Genomic DNA, 16,257 nt, shown 5'->3' on the forward strand with positions numbered 1-16,257 from the left:
TCCCCAATGATCTGTTCTTGAAGACAAAAACAGGCTTTCATTGTTTTTCCTAAAGTGGTGCATATTCATCATAGAAACCTAAGAAAATACCAATTAGGTAAAAAGGAACAACAACAAAAAAAAACCCATGAACCTATTGTGGATATATTTCTGTTGCCTCCCACCTGTCTCTCTGTTGCTCTCAGTAGATAGACAAACAGACATACTGACACACATGTCGATGTGTCTGTGTTTATGTGTATATGATACACATGCCTATGGATACATGTCTCAATAAAGCTGTTAAAAATTCTGTGTAGTAAGACTTCTCTAAAACTTAGAAATGTATATTTATATTTTATATATTGCTTAATTTTAGAGAAGGGAATCACGGAGAATTTTTAACAGCTTTATTGAGAGATAATTTCACACACCATACATTTAAAATGCACCATACAGCTGCTTTTAGTAACTTCGCAGAGTTGTGCCAGCAACTGGATTTTAAAACCTTTTTATTAGCCCGGGAAGAAACCTGGCACGCCTCCCTCTAGCCCCCTTCCTGGCTCCTTCCCGCAGCCCCAGGTGAGCACTCATCCACTTCCGGTCTCAGGGGCCCTGCCTGTTCCAGTCACGGCCCACACGTGCCAGGTGCTTCCCTCCACACCGTGCTTCCGAGGCCCGTCTCCGCCACAACGCACACCAGCCCTTCCTTCCTTTTCATGGTGGAATATGCATGTACTGTTTTGTGCAGTGCTTTTTTCCACTTATGTGGCTATCCAAACATCTCTCCGTGACATTCAGTATTCTTCTACAACATCGTTTTAAACATTTGCATGGCAGTTCCAGACTGGGATTCATCACTATTCACCTACCTAATGCCTGCTGGTGATGAGTCCCCTTCTTGCATTAAAAATGACCACTAGGCCAGACATTATCCTCAATTAGGGTGATGCTACCAAGGCTCCGGGCTTGGTTTCAGAGGCTACAGAGATTCCTGGCTCCAGAACTCACTGACTTCATGACTTAATTAATTTAAATGAAAGCAAATTCAATTCAACTCAATTTTGATGGCTCCTATTTACTGAATGCACTCTATGTGCCAGCTACTTTGCTAAGCATTTTATTTTCCTTGCCTCAGTTAGGGATCAAAACAACCTATGGGAGAGGTCCTCACATGAGTCTCATTTTACAGGTAAAGCAACTGAGGCTCAGAGAACTTAAGGAATATGCACACAGTCACACAGCCCCCAGGGACAGAGCCATGATTAGCAGAGGTCTGAAGATCTAGCCAGATACTGTTGCTTGCCAAGAGTTAATTTCTTTGTTAAAAAGAAAGTTCTAGAAGTATGAGGTGTTAAAGACATAGTGACACATACTGTTGCTTGCCAAGAGTTAATCTCTTTGTTAAAAAAGAAAGTTCTAGAAGTATGAGGTGTTAAAGACATAGTGGCACCTCACTGAGATGCTCTGCTTGACCCAGTCAGAAAGACTGGAAGAGAAATGGAATGAACTTCCTCCCCACGTGGTTCAGGGCTATTGAATGAATAGCCACCTTCCACGAAGTCATAATGTGGCACTGCCCTCTGTGGCCTGCTCTCTGGACCATACTGCAGTGCCTTGCTTGGTCTCCTGGTTCCAGGAAACAGTGGGGGTGTCACAGAGCACACAGGTGGCAAATCCCGAGGCCTGGCCCTGCCTCACACTGACCTCAGCCCAGGGATGAAACAGAGAAAGGAAACGCTCCCTCCCACTGCCCACACACCGAGGGATTTTATAACCTTTTATCATGCTTGAAAAATGATTTGCTTCCTTGGAACCAGGCTGAGAAGTTCAGCATGTATATTTTGAAAAGCTGCCGTGTGAGCCATCTACTGCTTTGAAACTAACAAAGAAGTGTGAACCTTGGGAAGGGTAGCTCTGGCCACGCTGTTTAATTGCTATTTATTGTCCCTTAAAACGTCTTCTTGCTTCACTTTCAAGTTGCCCTCCTGCATATTGAAATCGAAAAGCTGAACAGATGGCAGACATGTCCAGATCTGGCAGCTCTAATTCTGTCCTATCCAAAGGCTTTTTAGGACAGATGGTGGGAAACGCCACGTTTCTCTGGCACCCATCAGTCCGGGGCCTTTGCAAGTCACTGTCCCTCTGCCTGCAACACTGTCCTCTTTGTATCAGGCCTCGCTTCCCATCTGGGCTTCAGGTTGGACTCAGCTTGGGGGGCTCTGAGACCACACCTGGGCTGGGCCGTGGGGATTGGGGAAGGGCGGGGCATGGTCTCAGCCTGCAGGGGCTTCTAATTTGCAGTGAGTCTAGCAAATTCCTGCTCAGCCTTTAGGCGTCAGGATCATCACTCCCTTTAGAAGAGTTTGTAAGTTCTGATATCACCTGAATTTCCTTGCTGGACATTTGTCCCAGGTAAATGAGCTTGTTCAGTCATCTGCCATGGGAAAGCTTGGACAAGCTCTTGGTCTTGTCAGCTGTTTATCCCTTAAATCCGTCACAGGGCCTGGCACTCAAGAGGGTTCTCATTAAACTCCTAACTACTATAAATCCATGAACGAGTGGTAAGTGGGTGAGAAATGTGACAGGGGTTCCCTAAAAGGACACGGGTCTCTCTACAGCATTTGGAACATTTCCCAAGTGGAAGTGCTTTCCGCATAGAATGGGCAGTAGTACAGTATATTTAAAAGTCTGGGACCTCCCAGCTGCCCCAGATTCTCTTGTGTTTGGGCCAGCTGGGGTCAAAGGAAGGTGGGGCCCCTTGGCACTCTAGGCCTGTTGATGCAGGGTGGCACAGGGTTGTCTAAGGTGGGGCTGGGCTGGGAGGGGCGTGGACGTGTACAGACAGTTCGGGTGGCTGCCCTGCCCTCCTCCTGCGGGGCTCGGAGCACTGCCTCTAGGTGGGTTCATAAGCACTTGCCTTCCCTTTCAACAGCTAGCCATGTGTAAGGGGCCGTCATGGGCGGAGGCACTGAGGACTTAAAACAGGTAGTTTCAACTCCTGGCTCGGTAGATTTGGTTTTTGTCTTGACCCCAAATTCAAAAACAAAGATCTAGTAATAGAAGAAACTGCCATTTACTGAAAGCTCCTTATGTGTCAGGCCCTGTGTTAGATGCCTTTTTTCTTCTTAGACCCCAGCAGGAGGGGCCCCTGCTCTGACCTTGACATTTGGGGGGGGGGCTGCTGATCCAGCCTTTCCTTGGCAGTGTCCCTTCCTCACATATTGAGGAGTTCAGAGGGCCCAAGAGCTGTGCCCATCCAGAGAGTTACCTTCCCCTGCTTCAACCATGAACCAGCTACTGGGATCCCTAAATTCTCTGCCCAAATAGCCTTAAGACTGCTTCCAAATCCTGCTTCTCTCTTCCTAAAAGCACGCTATGCCACTGGTGTACTGGCCTCAGACCCATGAGGTGGCCAGGGTTAGCTATTGGCTTGGTCGTGCTGGCTGGGGAATCTGGGCAGTGAGAAGAAACAGGGCAGGGAAAAAAGAACCTGGACCCAGAGGCTGGCCCTCATTCTGCCACCCGACTCTGGCTCGGAACTCCAAGGAGTCCTAGAATTCCAAATTCACACATCCTTCCAGACCAGCACTGTGCAAAAGAATCCATTGCAATGATGGAACATTCTCTGTCTAATGCAGTAGCCACTAGCCACACAGGCCAATGAACTGTGGCCAGTGCAGCTGAGGAAGTGGATGTTTAATTGTATAATTTTAAGTTAAATGTAAGTAACCGCATGTGGTCAGTGTTTCCCATATGGGACAGCGCAGTTCCACATTATGAAGGTCTCTGTATCAAGATTGGGGAGAGAACGGTGTCTCACTTAACAGTGTGCTCAGTGTATTTAGACATAGGGTTGGTGGGTCTCCACTCTTGTCCTGGGTCCTGCAAATTTTAGGAACTGTTAAATGCTTTGCATGCTTCTCACCTCGTTAGTAGGACATCCCTCTGTGTTGCTTATTACATGACTACAGAGTAAATGGCCCAACATTGCAGGAACATCTGTGGGGTTGAGTTGGGATTTGAATGCATGTCGGTCTGGCTCTGAATTACTGACTATGATGTGCCTGGCCCTGGACCAGGTGTTTTCATGACTATTATTTAATTGTAACCATAATCTTCAGGTATCAGTCAAAGCAACCCCACTTATGTCACCACCCATCAAAAAGTAATGAATTGCCCCCATATTTTACAAACCAGGAAACAGGCTCAGGGAGGCTTAGGGGCTGAGGTTGGGGAGCTGCTGCTCAAGCTCACACAGAAACCCGCAGAGTCCGATTTCACAGACCGGGCTTCCAAACCCCAATGCCAGTGTTTTGGGGAATTACCACGATGGCTGCTGCTTCCGGGAGTTCCCTCAAGTTGAGGGATTTCAAAGCAAACTGTAGGATCCTGTTGATATTGGGCTAGAAAGCTCTTCTCAAAGCTGAGCACGTGGCCACCAAAAGCAGCCGAGTCATGTTCATTACTGCTGTGTGGAAAAATTCAGTTTATCCCTCAACCAGTCTGACCAGTTTCAGGCTGGAATTAGAAGACGTCTCTGTAGACGGACTCCCTGCGACGCAAGCCCAGGGCATGCACAACAGGCCTATTGCTGTCAGGTGACTTAGCAAAGCACAAGGCAGCCTCCGCTGGTCTGTGATACGGTACGGGTGGACGCACTCAGAGCTGCTGTTTACAAGATACCACCGACGTGCTGAGTGCCGGGCGACTTTTTCCACGCATTTCATCTCATTTAATTCCTACAACCATCCCTGCACAGTACATGTTTTGCACCTTGACAGCGGAAGGAAAGCTTATTGAGTCATGCGTTCGCTCATTCATTCAGTGCTTACTTTCCGGTGTGTGCTTTCAGCTCTGTGCCATGCACCGAACAAAATCTGGTCCCAGTCTAAAAGGGGAAGACAACATAAAAGAAGGAAGAAGCTCCATACAGGAGATAATGACAGCTCAGGACAAATCCCTTGGCAACATTGCAGACGGAGTTGCTGGGGAAGGAGAATTTGCGCAGAGACCTCCAGAATGGGAATGGGCCAGCCTCGTGGCCTTAGCACCTGCCTGGCCTACAGTGTTCTTGCTTCCAAGCAGAAGAACTGCGAAGCGAAGAGCCCAGACTCTCCTTCCCTCTGTGTGGCTGTGGGCAGGCCTCTTTCCTTCTCTGGGCCTTCTTTTCCTCTTCTGTCAACTGAGGGATTGAACTAAACAAATCTCAAAGGGCCCCTGCAGTGCAACTGCTAGGACGCAGCAAATCTGTCCCCCTTCCCGGCAAAAAGCTGCTCTCATTCAAATAGGTTCCTTTCAATTATAAAATTCCATTTTGAAAAATTTGGAAAGTAGAGAGAAATTTAAATGAGAAGAAGTCAGCCATAACAGTAATTCTCAGCCTGTAAACTCCATGAAGGCAGGGACTCAGTCTTACTTCTTCATTGCCTAACCTGGACTTGCTCCAATGGTAGTAACATCATTATCATCATCATCATCAAATTGATGTAGGGGCCGCGGGTGGTTCAGTCAGTTAAGCATCTGACTCTTGATTTTGGCTCAGGTCCCTGATCTCAGTGTTGTGAGATCTGAGCCCTTTGCTGGGCTCCTCGCTCAGTATGGAGTCTCCTTGAGATTCTCTCCATCTCCCTCTGCCCCTCCCACTCCTTTGCTCATGCTCTCTCTCTCTCTCTCCGTAAAATAAATAAATCCTAAAATCAGCAACAACAACAACAACAACAGTAACATTATCTGCTGCCGCTAACATTTATTTAGCACTGACTGTTAAGGAGACCCTCTTGCAAACCGTCTGTATGATTATTTAATCTGCACAACAACTTGGAGATGTGTCTACTCTTTGCATGATGCATCCACTGAAACTTATTATACAAATGAAGACACAGAACTCTCCAGAGATACTAAGTCACTTGCTCGAGGCCCCATAGCTGGTATGTAGGGAAACAGGGAGTAGTAGAACCCCAGTAAATATCTAATCAATTGTTTTAAATCCCTCTCCTGAATTACCGTGATAATGGTAAGACACCGAACAAAGTCTGATTATAAGCTGAGACTAAGGAATGCCCTCCACAGATCCTTCACTCCCAAGCCATTCTTAGTGCCTATTTGTTTTCATTTCAGCAGTGGTATATTTTCACAGGAGAAAATCCTGAAAATACAGATAAGCGTAGAAAAATAAAGTTCCCATAATTCCACTGCCTGCTGTCTTGTTAATAATTGGTGTCTCCCCCAGGATCTTTTCAGTGTAAGTTCTTTTTAAGATTGATTGAGCTCAGACTGCATATGCAATTTACTCTACTGTTTTTCTCGGTATTCTACCATGAGCATTTCCCATGTTATTATGAACGCTTTATAAACATCCTTCTGATGACAGCCTTCCCTGCAGGAAGGGAATCAGCCAGTATTTAAAAAGCGAGAACCTACCAATACATTAATTTCACCCGGGAAAGATAAGATAGCCCAGAGTTGGAGAAAAGAGCCATGAGTCTAGGGACCCCTTCCTACCAGTAGGTAGCTATCAGTTTACGAGGTCTCAGAGAGTAAGAATAAAACACCAGCAATGCAATAGCTGCTTCCTTTGGCTCACGTGAGGCCAGAACAAGATGACATCCACTAAAGCACTTGTTTTATGACGTACCCAGTAAAACAAGTGTTTGCTCTGGATAACCTGTTTTCAATTTTTTTTTTTTTTAAACTCAGAATGCAGAAGTGGGCTCAAATTTAATCAAACTGACATCTACAACAGCAAAAGCCCTAAAGGAAAAAGATGACCAAGTCTACTGCCAGCCAGAGTTGCTTTATGAAGGTAAAACACATCCTCTTTGCAAGACACCTAGGGAGGGGGGCAGGCTTTTGTGAATTCCCCTGAGACCTCTCTCTACCTCATTCTGATGAAGAGGAGCTGTGCCCAGACAGCAAAACTGAGGACAAGCAGCAAGACTCTTGGGGTGCCCAGAACTGTCATTGAGTGACAGTTCTCTTTCAAATATCTTCATACAGCTCCCAGGAAGGCACTGGGGTGGGGGTGGTGGTTGTTGGATCAGGTGATTTTCACGGCTGGTCTCTGCAAACGTTCTGATTTATTGAATGCTGACTTACTGAACAGGGACAGTGTGTCTGCACTTCCATTTCTATACCTTCAAAACACCCTGCCAGAACAGGGGCCATCAGCCCCATTCAGTGGAGGAGGAGATGGCTCAGAAAGGCTATGCTCCACACAGAGTGTAAACCCCTCCAATAAGAATTGCACCCATGAGAGCAGGCTTCTCAACCTGGGCACCCCTGATGTTCGGGGCTGGGTCATGCTCTGTGCTGGGGGCCGTCCTGGGCACTATAGGATACTGAGCAGCACCCCTGGCCTTGACTGTAAGCAACCACACCCGGAATTAGAACAACCAAAATCATGTCCAGACATTGCGGGTGTCCAGTGGAAGCACTATCACCCTGATGGAGAACCACTGCCCTAGAATATAAGCCTCAGTGTATCCCCAGATATGACAAAAGTGTGGCTTAGAGGAGTCTCTGCTCAGCACAGGTGTGGAATGAATGGACTTGTCCAGGACACTCGCTAGAGGGTGGCTGGGCATGGCTCGGCTTTGCTCCCACGTTGGCTGCTGCCTGGTTCATGCATCTGGGCAGAAACTGTCCTGGGGACTTTGTTAGACCAACCCCAGATTTGTCCATAAGAACCACTGCTATAAAACAGCATCCTAGGATCCCGTAACCGGTTCCGTGTGGCACCCCAAGCACTGGGAGGATTTGGAAGTGAATATGTAGGTCTTGGTCCTACTTTTTTCCCCCCTAAGGTTTTACTTATTTATTTGGCAGAGAGAGAGCAGCAGCAGGTGGAGTGGGAGGCTGAGGGAAAGGGAGAAGCAGGGTCCCAGCCAAGCAGAGAGCCCCACATGGGGCTTGATCCCAGGACACTGGGATTACTACCTGAGCTTAAGGCAGACACTTAACTGATTGAGCCACCCAGCTGCGCCCTGGTCCCAGTTCTTAAGGCTGGCTGCCTTAAGATGATGATTTGCATCTCCACTCACTTGCCACATGGTGGGGGCAGATGGAGGGTTAAAGGGTTAAAATGCTGTGGTCTTTTTATATCCAAGAAGAGAATTCTTGCTCATTGTGGCAATCTCAGGCAATGGCTGAAAAGTATGGCAATAGATGGGTCCCTCATAATCCCTCCACCGGTGGCAACACTTTGGAAATACCTGTTGTGTTTCTGTCATGTCTGGGTTGCTTGGCGTATGTCAGGTCCTCTTCTAGAACTTCCCAGACCTGCCAGTCTCACCCCATTAACCTTGACATTAGATGAGTTCGCACACATAGCGTGCTTTACCAAGGGCCTGGCGCATAGTGAGAGTCCAGCACAAGGTAGAAGTTATCAGAACAACTCTGGGAGGTAGGTGTTGGCACATGTCATTCTCGTTTTAGAGCTGAGGACAGCAAAACTGAGGATAATTCCATAACTTGCCCAAAGATAGGCAGCAGAGCCAAGACCTGAACCTAGGTCTCTTGGATTCAAAAACCCTTAACCTCTGCACTTACAGTTTTATAAAATGCAGACATACTGTACCATCTAGAATATTCTGAAATGGCTTCTTCCACTGAGTGAATATAGCCCGAGAATTTCCCAGATCCTGAAGATTCTTCAAGAGCATGGTTTCACCAGCCTCACAGAATTCACGGGGAGAAAGCCCATTTTACTTAACCAAGTACCTGAGGCTGATCATTGACAGGGTGGAGGTAAGGGGGGTTGGCGGTCCCCAGACCGGGTTTGAGGTCCCGGAGCACCGTGGAAAGTCTCAGAGGTACTCTGGGGTCAACTGTGGGCACCTTTTTCTGGTTTCAGTATGTGGGTGGTCCCTTCAGCTCACAGTCACTGTATTGTCTCTGGAAATTTTCATGATTACTTGTCTGAGGGCCTGGACATCTCCTCGCCTTAACACGCCATTCCCCTGCACTCCCCGCAAGCCTGATAACCTCTCATGCCTCCTTTTTAGGAGGCTTCTGTGTGGCAGATTTTCCACATCTTCTTCCTCTTTTCTTGGACATTACATTTTCACCAGCAGTTGGCTCCGACTGCCTGGAATATTCTATAAGATGGGGGATTTTCATTTCAGCCCTCAGACTTAGAAATTTAATTTGCCCCCACAGGCACATGCGCTTGCGCGCGCGCACACACACACACACACACACACACTTTTAGGTTTTTTTATTATAAAATTAATAGACACAACGAAAATTTTATGTAATGAGAAACCTAGAGTGTACAATATAAAATACAAACTATAAGGAAGTTACTAACCCAGTAATGTTTCTGAACCTTTTCTCTACATTTGCAACATAGTGGAGATAATACTAGAACCAGCCTTCTACAGTTTGTCTTATGATATTGGCACTTATCCCATGTTATTAAAATTCTTTGCAAACATTAGTTTTACTTAGGTGACTATGTGAATTCACCAGATTTATTTAACTATTCCCAATGGACACCCCTTTCCATGGCTTCAGAGTTTTTTTCCACACCCCCACACATGCACACGCATACAAGAGCACTTTTTTTTTTTTAAGAGCTTTAAAAAAATTGCAGTAGCCTCTGATTCTAATCATGCAATTCTTTTTGATTTCTATCTTGGATAATTAAAGATGCTTATACACTTAAAAAACGAGGTCTATCTTTCCTTGCTCCTGAACCTTCTCATAGAGCCAGGGTAATTATCAGAGGTTCCCTCCCCCTGCACTGTTACAACCTTGATCTAATCCAGGCCCTGAAGCAAGTTCAGCGATCCTGGATCGGGAGCTGTTTTTGTGGACAGGACGCCGAGTCTGGCATGAAGCGTGGAGGCTCCCAGTCCTCAGCGATGGGGGCTTCACTGGTTGTGTCATTCTCTCCAGGCTTAGAGCTGCCTCGGATCAATTATGCTCACAATGGGAAGCGATATCGCTACGTCTTTGCTGCCGAAGTTCAGTGGAGTCCTATCCCAACCAAGGTACTGATCCCTGCGTGACTTGGGCTGGCACGCCCTACGATGATTGTGTCTGCCTGCAAAGCTAAACTCCAGGTTCTCAGACTGGGTGACCTTGATCAGAAAAAGGAGGTCCCTTTGGGGCAGAGGGCAGATCAGAGAGTGAAGTCCGTTTGGACGGAATACCATGGAAGTGATGATGGGCCATCCCAAGAGAGGCAGCCCTATCTGATGGACAGGGAGATCTCAGCAAAGAGGTCAGAGCTGTAGGTCTGACCTACATTGATTTCTTTATTCAGTACATGTTTATTGAGCACCAGTTACGCGACAGCATGGTGGCAGTGAGGATAAGGAGGTGAACAGGGTGATCCCAGTCCCTGCCCCCAAGGAGCTTGCCCGTTCAAGCAGAGAGCTGAAACTTAGACCCTTTAGTTATTTTTACTTGTTACTATTTGTTGAACACTTACTGTACCCCAAGGACTATGTTAAATGTACAGACATCACTTGTCTTTAATATAATTTTAAATAATAAATGGAATATCTTTTCTAAAAAATGCAAGCGTTGCAGAAATGTGCAAAGCAAAAAAATTAGGGTTCACACACACACTCCCCACTAATCCCACACCCCAAGGGGAAACACGTCTATTAGGGATTAAGAGAAGTCCAGGGACTTGCACTTTTTAAAACAACAAAAGGATCGTATTACACTTTAAATGTTTGCATTGAAGACATTCATTTATTCAACACATACAAAAATGGCAGTGTAGAGCCAAATACCAGATACATTCAGGCTTTTGTTTGTTTGAACAACCATTTTTATTCCATAAGATTCAAAACATTTTATAAAAGAGTACGTGAAAGGTCTTTTTAATGAGTGTTTCTTAGGATATTTAAAGTCAAGAAGTCATCCCTAAAAGTCTGAATCATCCAGGAATGCTGGGTGGCTCAGTTTATTTTTTAAAACTTCAGTATGTAAAACATTTTATTTTTTAAAAATTGGATGACAGGAGGACCTTTGCTTAAAAATGCAAGAGGAAGCTCGCCGCTTTCACTTTTGGTGCTACACTGACCCTAGGTAGATGGCATTTGGAGTCTACGCTGGAGGGGCTGGATCCCCTCTGTCTGTGGGCACTGATGTCACCAGTTCCCAGGGAATGCACATGCTCTCCAACAAATCACTCCCATGTCTCTCCTCTTTGGATATACAGATACTGAAATACGATGTTCTCACAAAGTCATCCTTAAAATGGGGACAGGAGCATTGCTGGCCAGCAGAACCCCTCTTTGTCCCCACACCGGGTGCCCAGGACGAGGATGATGGTAAGACCCCAGGAAGGGGAGCCCACTTGCCGCACTCTGCTTGCGATCACTCCTCAAACAGAGACATCGTCTGGGAGCAGTGTGACCCTCCCTCTCCAACCCCCGTATCACAGAGCTGATGGAAACAGGCTTTGAAACCCAGATCTGTCTGAGTCCAAAGCAGTGAGTTTAAGGAGTCCCTCAAAACACTCTCACTTCTGACACCAACTGCAAGTTGAGGGGTCTCTAAGACCACCCTCAATGTCGATAGAAGGACTCATAGAACATATTGAAAACTGTTCTGTTCATGGTTCTGGTTTGTCATAGTGAAAGGACTGTAGGTTGAAAGAAAAGATACCCATGGGACAGAATCCAGGAGAATTTCATTCATGGAGTATCTGGTTGTCCCTGGAGGTCACGGCCAACCCCAACTCCTCCAACAATGTCCATGAAATGTCACCAACCAGGGAAGCTCACTCAAGCCTTCATGTCGGAGCTTTTTTAGGGGATTGGTCATATGGTCATGGTTGGTTGGCTATGTGGTTCACCTTTGGCCTTCAGCCTCTCTGGAGGTCAAAGTGACATCTAAATCACTTTGCTAGGATAGATCATCAGGCTGGTCCCAGGTAAATAAAGATACTTTTATGAGGCAGGACATTATAAGGGCTTAGAGGTCACCTCCTAGGAGCAAAGGTCAGACTTCCCTTAGGGGGACATTAAATTGTTTACTACACAAAAGCCCACTTCCTTTCTACTTTAATATTCATTATATTGGCTGGGGCAGAATTCTTAACCATCTCTAAGCATGTATTTTCTGCATGGAGCACCTGTAAATGTGTATTTGTGGCCCACCTCCCTTTTCTAGATTTCCACATGACCAAATGATCCTTTTCCTCCTTGATTCTGCCTCTGCCCCCAAAATACCTGCCCATACTCCTGGGATGCTCAGGAGGGCCACCAGAACCGTGGCTTGGGCTGTCCCACTGAGCTTCCAGCTGCTTCCCTTAGGTGAAATGGAGTGGATTTCTGCCTGGACCCTGTCTTCCTACTGGACCCACATGGCATGGCACGCCAGGTGGCAGACCCCACGGTCCTGTCATCTCTGAGGTGGGAGATGGTTGGCAGCACCTCCTGCTGAAGCTGGCCTCCCAGTGGGCCGGCCCAGGGCCTCCCCTCCATTCTCTTGTGGGCAGGGAGTAGCAACGTCTTCATTGCACCAAAGCAGAAGCCGAGGGAATGCAACTTCCCTAAAGCCACATACCCAGTGCCTACAGAATTAGGATTTTAATCCAAGCCCGTCTGACTTCAACTGTGCTCAACCACCCTGAGACCCAGGAGGCTTTGGGAGGCATCACGAGTAGCTGCTGGAAGTTTAGGGGCATTATTTCATTTAATCCTCTGTCCCTTGAGAGCGAGTACTTGGAATATGTCCATTTTACGGAGGGAAAGGCTGAGGCTGCTAGCGTGCTGCATGTGCGTACAGTGGGCTGGGCTCCTTCAAATGTCATTGCGTGCGGCTCGTCTGAGTTTAGCCAAGTGTCATTTGTTAGCCCAATGCAGCACAAAACTGATTCTCCATAATGAGACTTTCTAAGTCCTAGGCAAATAACCATCCTCCAATGCAGGCAGTACTTTACAGAACGCGCTCATTACTCACCATGCAAGAGGCTCTCTCAGCAACCGGGGAGGGCAGGGAGGATTCGCCTTACTCTGCAGATGAATGGACTAAGGTTCAGAGAGGTAAAGGGACTGGCCCTGGCGGGGCTGGAATCAGGTCTTCTGATTCCTACTTCCCTGACCTTTCCCTTCTGCTCCCACAGAATCTCAAATTTGCGGTTCTTTTGCTTTGACTTCATGCTTACTTCAAAGAGGACAGGGAGATACAGCTGAGGAACTTGCCCCTCCAGCTGGAGGGAATTTCAGTCTGCATTTTTACCAAGTGTCTCTTTTTGTTTCCCCAAAGGGATTATCCTATCAGCCATCGTCTCTACCGATCCCCAGAAGCTGCCTTTTCTGCTTATTCTGGATGCCAAAAGTTTTACAGAATTGGCTCGTGCATCCATCGATGTAGAGATGCACCTGGACCTCCATGGGTTATTCATCCCGGACACAGAGTGGGACGCGAGGAAGCCGGCCCTTTCCCAGGAAGAGCGGGACAGGGCTCCAGACAGCTGCGGGGCCCCGCAGGCCTGACTGGGGTAGGGCCTGGGCTCTGGGCCCTGGGCAGAAGGGCCCCACTGGCAGGCTCCTGCAGGACTGCGGGCTTGCTTCCTCTCTGGGTGAAGGGACTGCAGGCTTGCTTCCTCTCTGGGTGAAGGGGAGGTCCTTCATTTCGTTTGCACTTCTTCTTTCTGTGGTTGCTTTGAGACAAAGGTGTGGAAATCCTGCTTGTTAGTATCTTTTCTTTCCACTTATTTTGGCCATAAAGACCTTGTTTGAAAGTGGATCAATATTTATTGATTAGCTCAAGCCCTTCTAAGAAAGCCTTTTTCATTATGACAATGATAGTGACTAGAAACTGTACTAAGTCACATAGTCAGCCTTCTTAGAACGAGCAACCACTGACATCTCAGAGGAGAGACAAGTAAACATCCATCGCTTCTCCTTCCTGCCGCCCCTTCTCGCCCTCTTGCCAGTAGACTAGCTTGTGGATCTAGGAGCTGTAGCTTTCTCCACTGTGACTTTAGTAAATTATGTGGCCAGGAAGGCATATTGCTTTGGGGTCATTCCATGCAAGGTATGGCATAATTTAAAATAATAAAAACTTTGAAGTCTGCTCTAACCTTATTTAATTTTTCCATGGCTTCTTTCTTCTGAAGTTCTTCTAAGGCAATAAAATAGAGGAGCTGGACAGTTTGTAGCCTGCTAGATGCCCCACTGTACACCAGTGGGACGGCAGACTGGTGTGGGTATCCCCCTCTGCAGGACAAGGGTGAGGGGCTGGACACTCACCCAGCTCGCCATGGCCAGGGGGCTGGAATCCAGGATTGAGGCCCAGGCCTGGGCTGGCATGAGGAGTTCTTGCCTAGCTGAGAACGATGGCAGTGAGCCATCCCACTGTCTGTATGGGAAAGGAGGTTCCCCAAGCTGAATGCGCTGCCAGGATGGGCTAGGTGTCTGCACAGAGGTGATGGTAGCGACGGTGGAAGCTGGGAACAAGCCCAGAAGCGTCCCAAGTGAGCACCGGGAGCTTCACAGATAGTCGAGTCTCACCTTTGTGGTCTAGTGGGTGCCTGGTTTAGACACCCAAACGCAGGCTGGATAATTCCAACATGCCCATGTCATAGGATTGGGGGAGCTGGGAGCCCACCCTCATTCTGCACCTGCCTCCTGCCGTAAGTCTGAATTTCATTCGGTCACCAGTATGGATTCAGTGACATGTCTTGAGGGCAGGAAGGAATCTCCGGCGACACTGCATGGAGTACCCCAGAGGGGGCAGCCCTCTCAAGGGTAGTCTTGGCTTTTGCCCTCTGGCCACCATGAAGCCATACTTAGCTCGACTCACATGTAGGCTCCATCTGGTCTGGGGTTTGGGTTTTGTTTGGGGGAGTGGGTTTTTTTTGGACATTTTTATTGGCCTAATTGTAGATTCATGTGCAGTTCTAAGAAATAATACAAAAGAGATCCTGCAAGGACTTTACCAGGTTTTCCCTGGAAAATGCTGCAGCATTATAGTACAGCAGGACGACCTGGACACTGATTCAGTCCACAGATCTTTTCAGATCTCTCATCTGGTACTCATTGCTATGTGTATTTAGCTCTGTGCAATTTTATCAAAGCTGTTTTATAAATGGAATCACCTTTGAGGATTGACCTTTCCCAGCAGAACTGCTTGGAGATTCATCCCTGCTCTGTGTTGGGTGGTTTTGTTCACTGCTGTATCCTCCGCACCTAGAACACTGCCTGCTGCACATTTATCCTCACAATAAATATTTGTTGAGTGAATGCATGAGTGGGTTCCTTCAACAAACTGGTTGTTGGTTAATAGCGTACCAACAAGAAATGGCTCTTTTCCTAATGATCTCCTGGGACGACAAGGAAGACAGTTCACGGGGAACCCAGTGACAGCAGCCAAGACACCCCGTGCAGGTTCCCTCTCCCTGCCATCCCGGATCCCTCCTCTCTCCCTTTCCCTGTCAGTTCCTCAAACCCCCTCTCCTGTCCCAGCGTTTCCTTTTCACCCTTGGCTTCCAAAAACAAAAACCTGACCCCTGGACATGGCAGAAGGAAGACCATCTCTGCTTCCTTTGGGGATCCCAGCACCTCCAGCCTTCATGAGATCTACTGGGAGGAAATGCCGGCCTAAGAAAAACGTGACTGAGGTCTGCATTCACAGAGCAGGAGTGGAAAAGAGGCGACAGATGTGACGCTCACCTACTTATTATTATTCTTCAGATATTTGAGAAGAGGGTGGAACTAAGAAGTGCTTCCCCCACCCCCATTCTCCTCAATTCTGATTGCCAAACAGATCCAGACCTACTCACGAAAAAGGGTGCAGTTCTGCGGGGAAGAAAAATATGTCTGTGGTTTGTTTGCCTCGTTTGAGATGACAGGTGAGATAGCAGACTGATGAGGAAGGCTGGCACACCAAATCTTTTTTTCTCAGTTTCAAAAACACCAAAGGTCGATGACAGGATGCCCGATTTATCTTGGATCCTTAACGCCATCCTGTTTCATTACACACAGGCCAGGGTAATTAGCTCAAAAGGCCACAGGAGCTAAGACGCATGCGCTTTCTCAGGCACCTCAAGACAGCGTGTCTTCCCCTGTGAGCCTTCCTTGTTATGCTTCGTGTGGGTGTAACACATGACCAGGAAGTTCTACAGGAACAATCACTCAGATTTGTTTATTGCTTTGATAAAGCCACAGCATTTCACAAGTGCTCTGAGATGTGTCAGGTACTCGGGGAGCCCTCAAATGTTTGCTGACCCACTAACTTGTTCCTCCAAAGGTTTTTCTAATTCGATTCCAGTTCAGGAATAAGCTGGATGTGTACTTGGACAGATCA

At 47.3% G+C, this 16,257-nt stretch overlaps 1 protein-coding gene across 10 annotated transcripts in view; it reads left to right on the forward strand.

Annotated features, from left to right (window-relative positions):
- BCO1 (beta-carotene oxygenase 1) overlaps nt 1–15,155 on the forward strand; it is a 37,582-nt gene extending 22,427 nt beyond the window's left edge. For all 10 annotated transcript variants that reach the window (XM_032324852.1, XM_032324853.1, XM_032324851.1 and 7 more), the window contains 4 exons: nt 6,679–6,784; nt 9,880–9,974; nt 11,159–11,270; nt 13,213–15,155. In XM_032324852.1, the coding sequence (XP_032180743.1) occupies nt 6,679–6,784; nt 9,880–9,974; nt 11,159–11,270; nt 13,213–13,442 (543 nt within the window). In that variant the 3' untranslated portion in view covers nt 13,443–15,155. The remainder of the gene's footprint in view (nt 1–6,678; nt 6,785–9,879; nt 9,975–11,158; nt 11,271–13,212) is intronic.
- Nucleotides 15,156–16,257: the final 1,102 nt, after the last annotated feature.

This window comes from Mustela erminea, chromosome 19 (genome assembly GCF_009829155.1).
Source record: "Mustela erminea isolate mMusErm1 chromosome 19, mMusErm1.Pri, whole genome shotgun sequence".
In the NCBI taxonomy this organism is placed as follows: domain Eukaryota; kingdom Metazoa; phylum Chordata; class Mammalia; order Carnivora; family Mustelidae; genus Mustela; species Mustela erminea.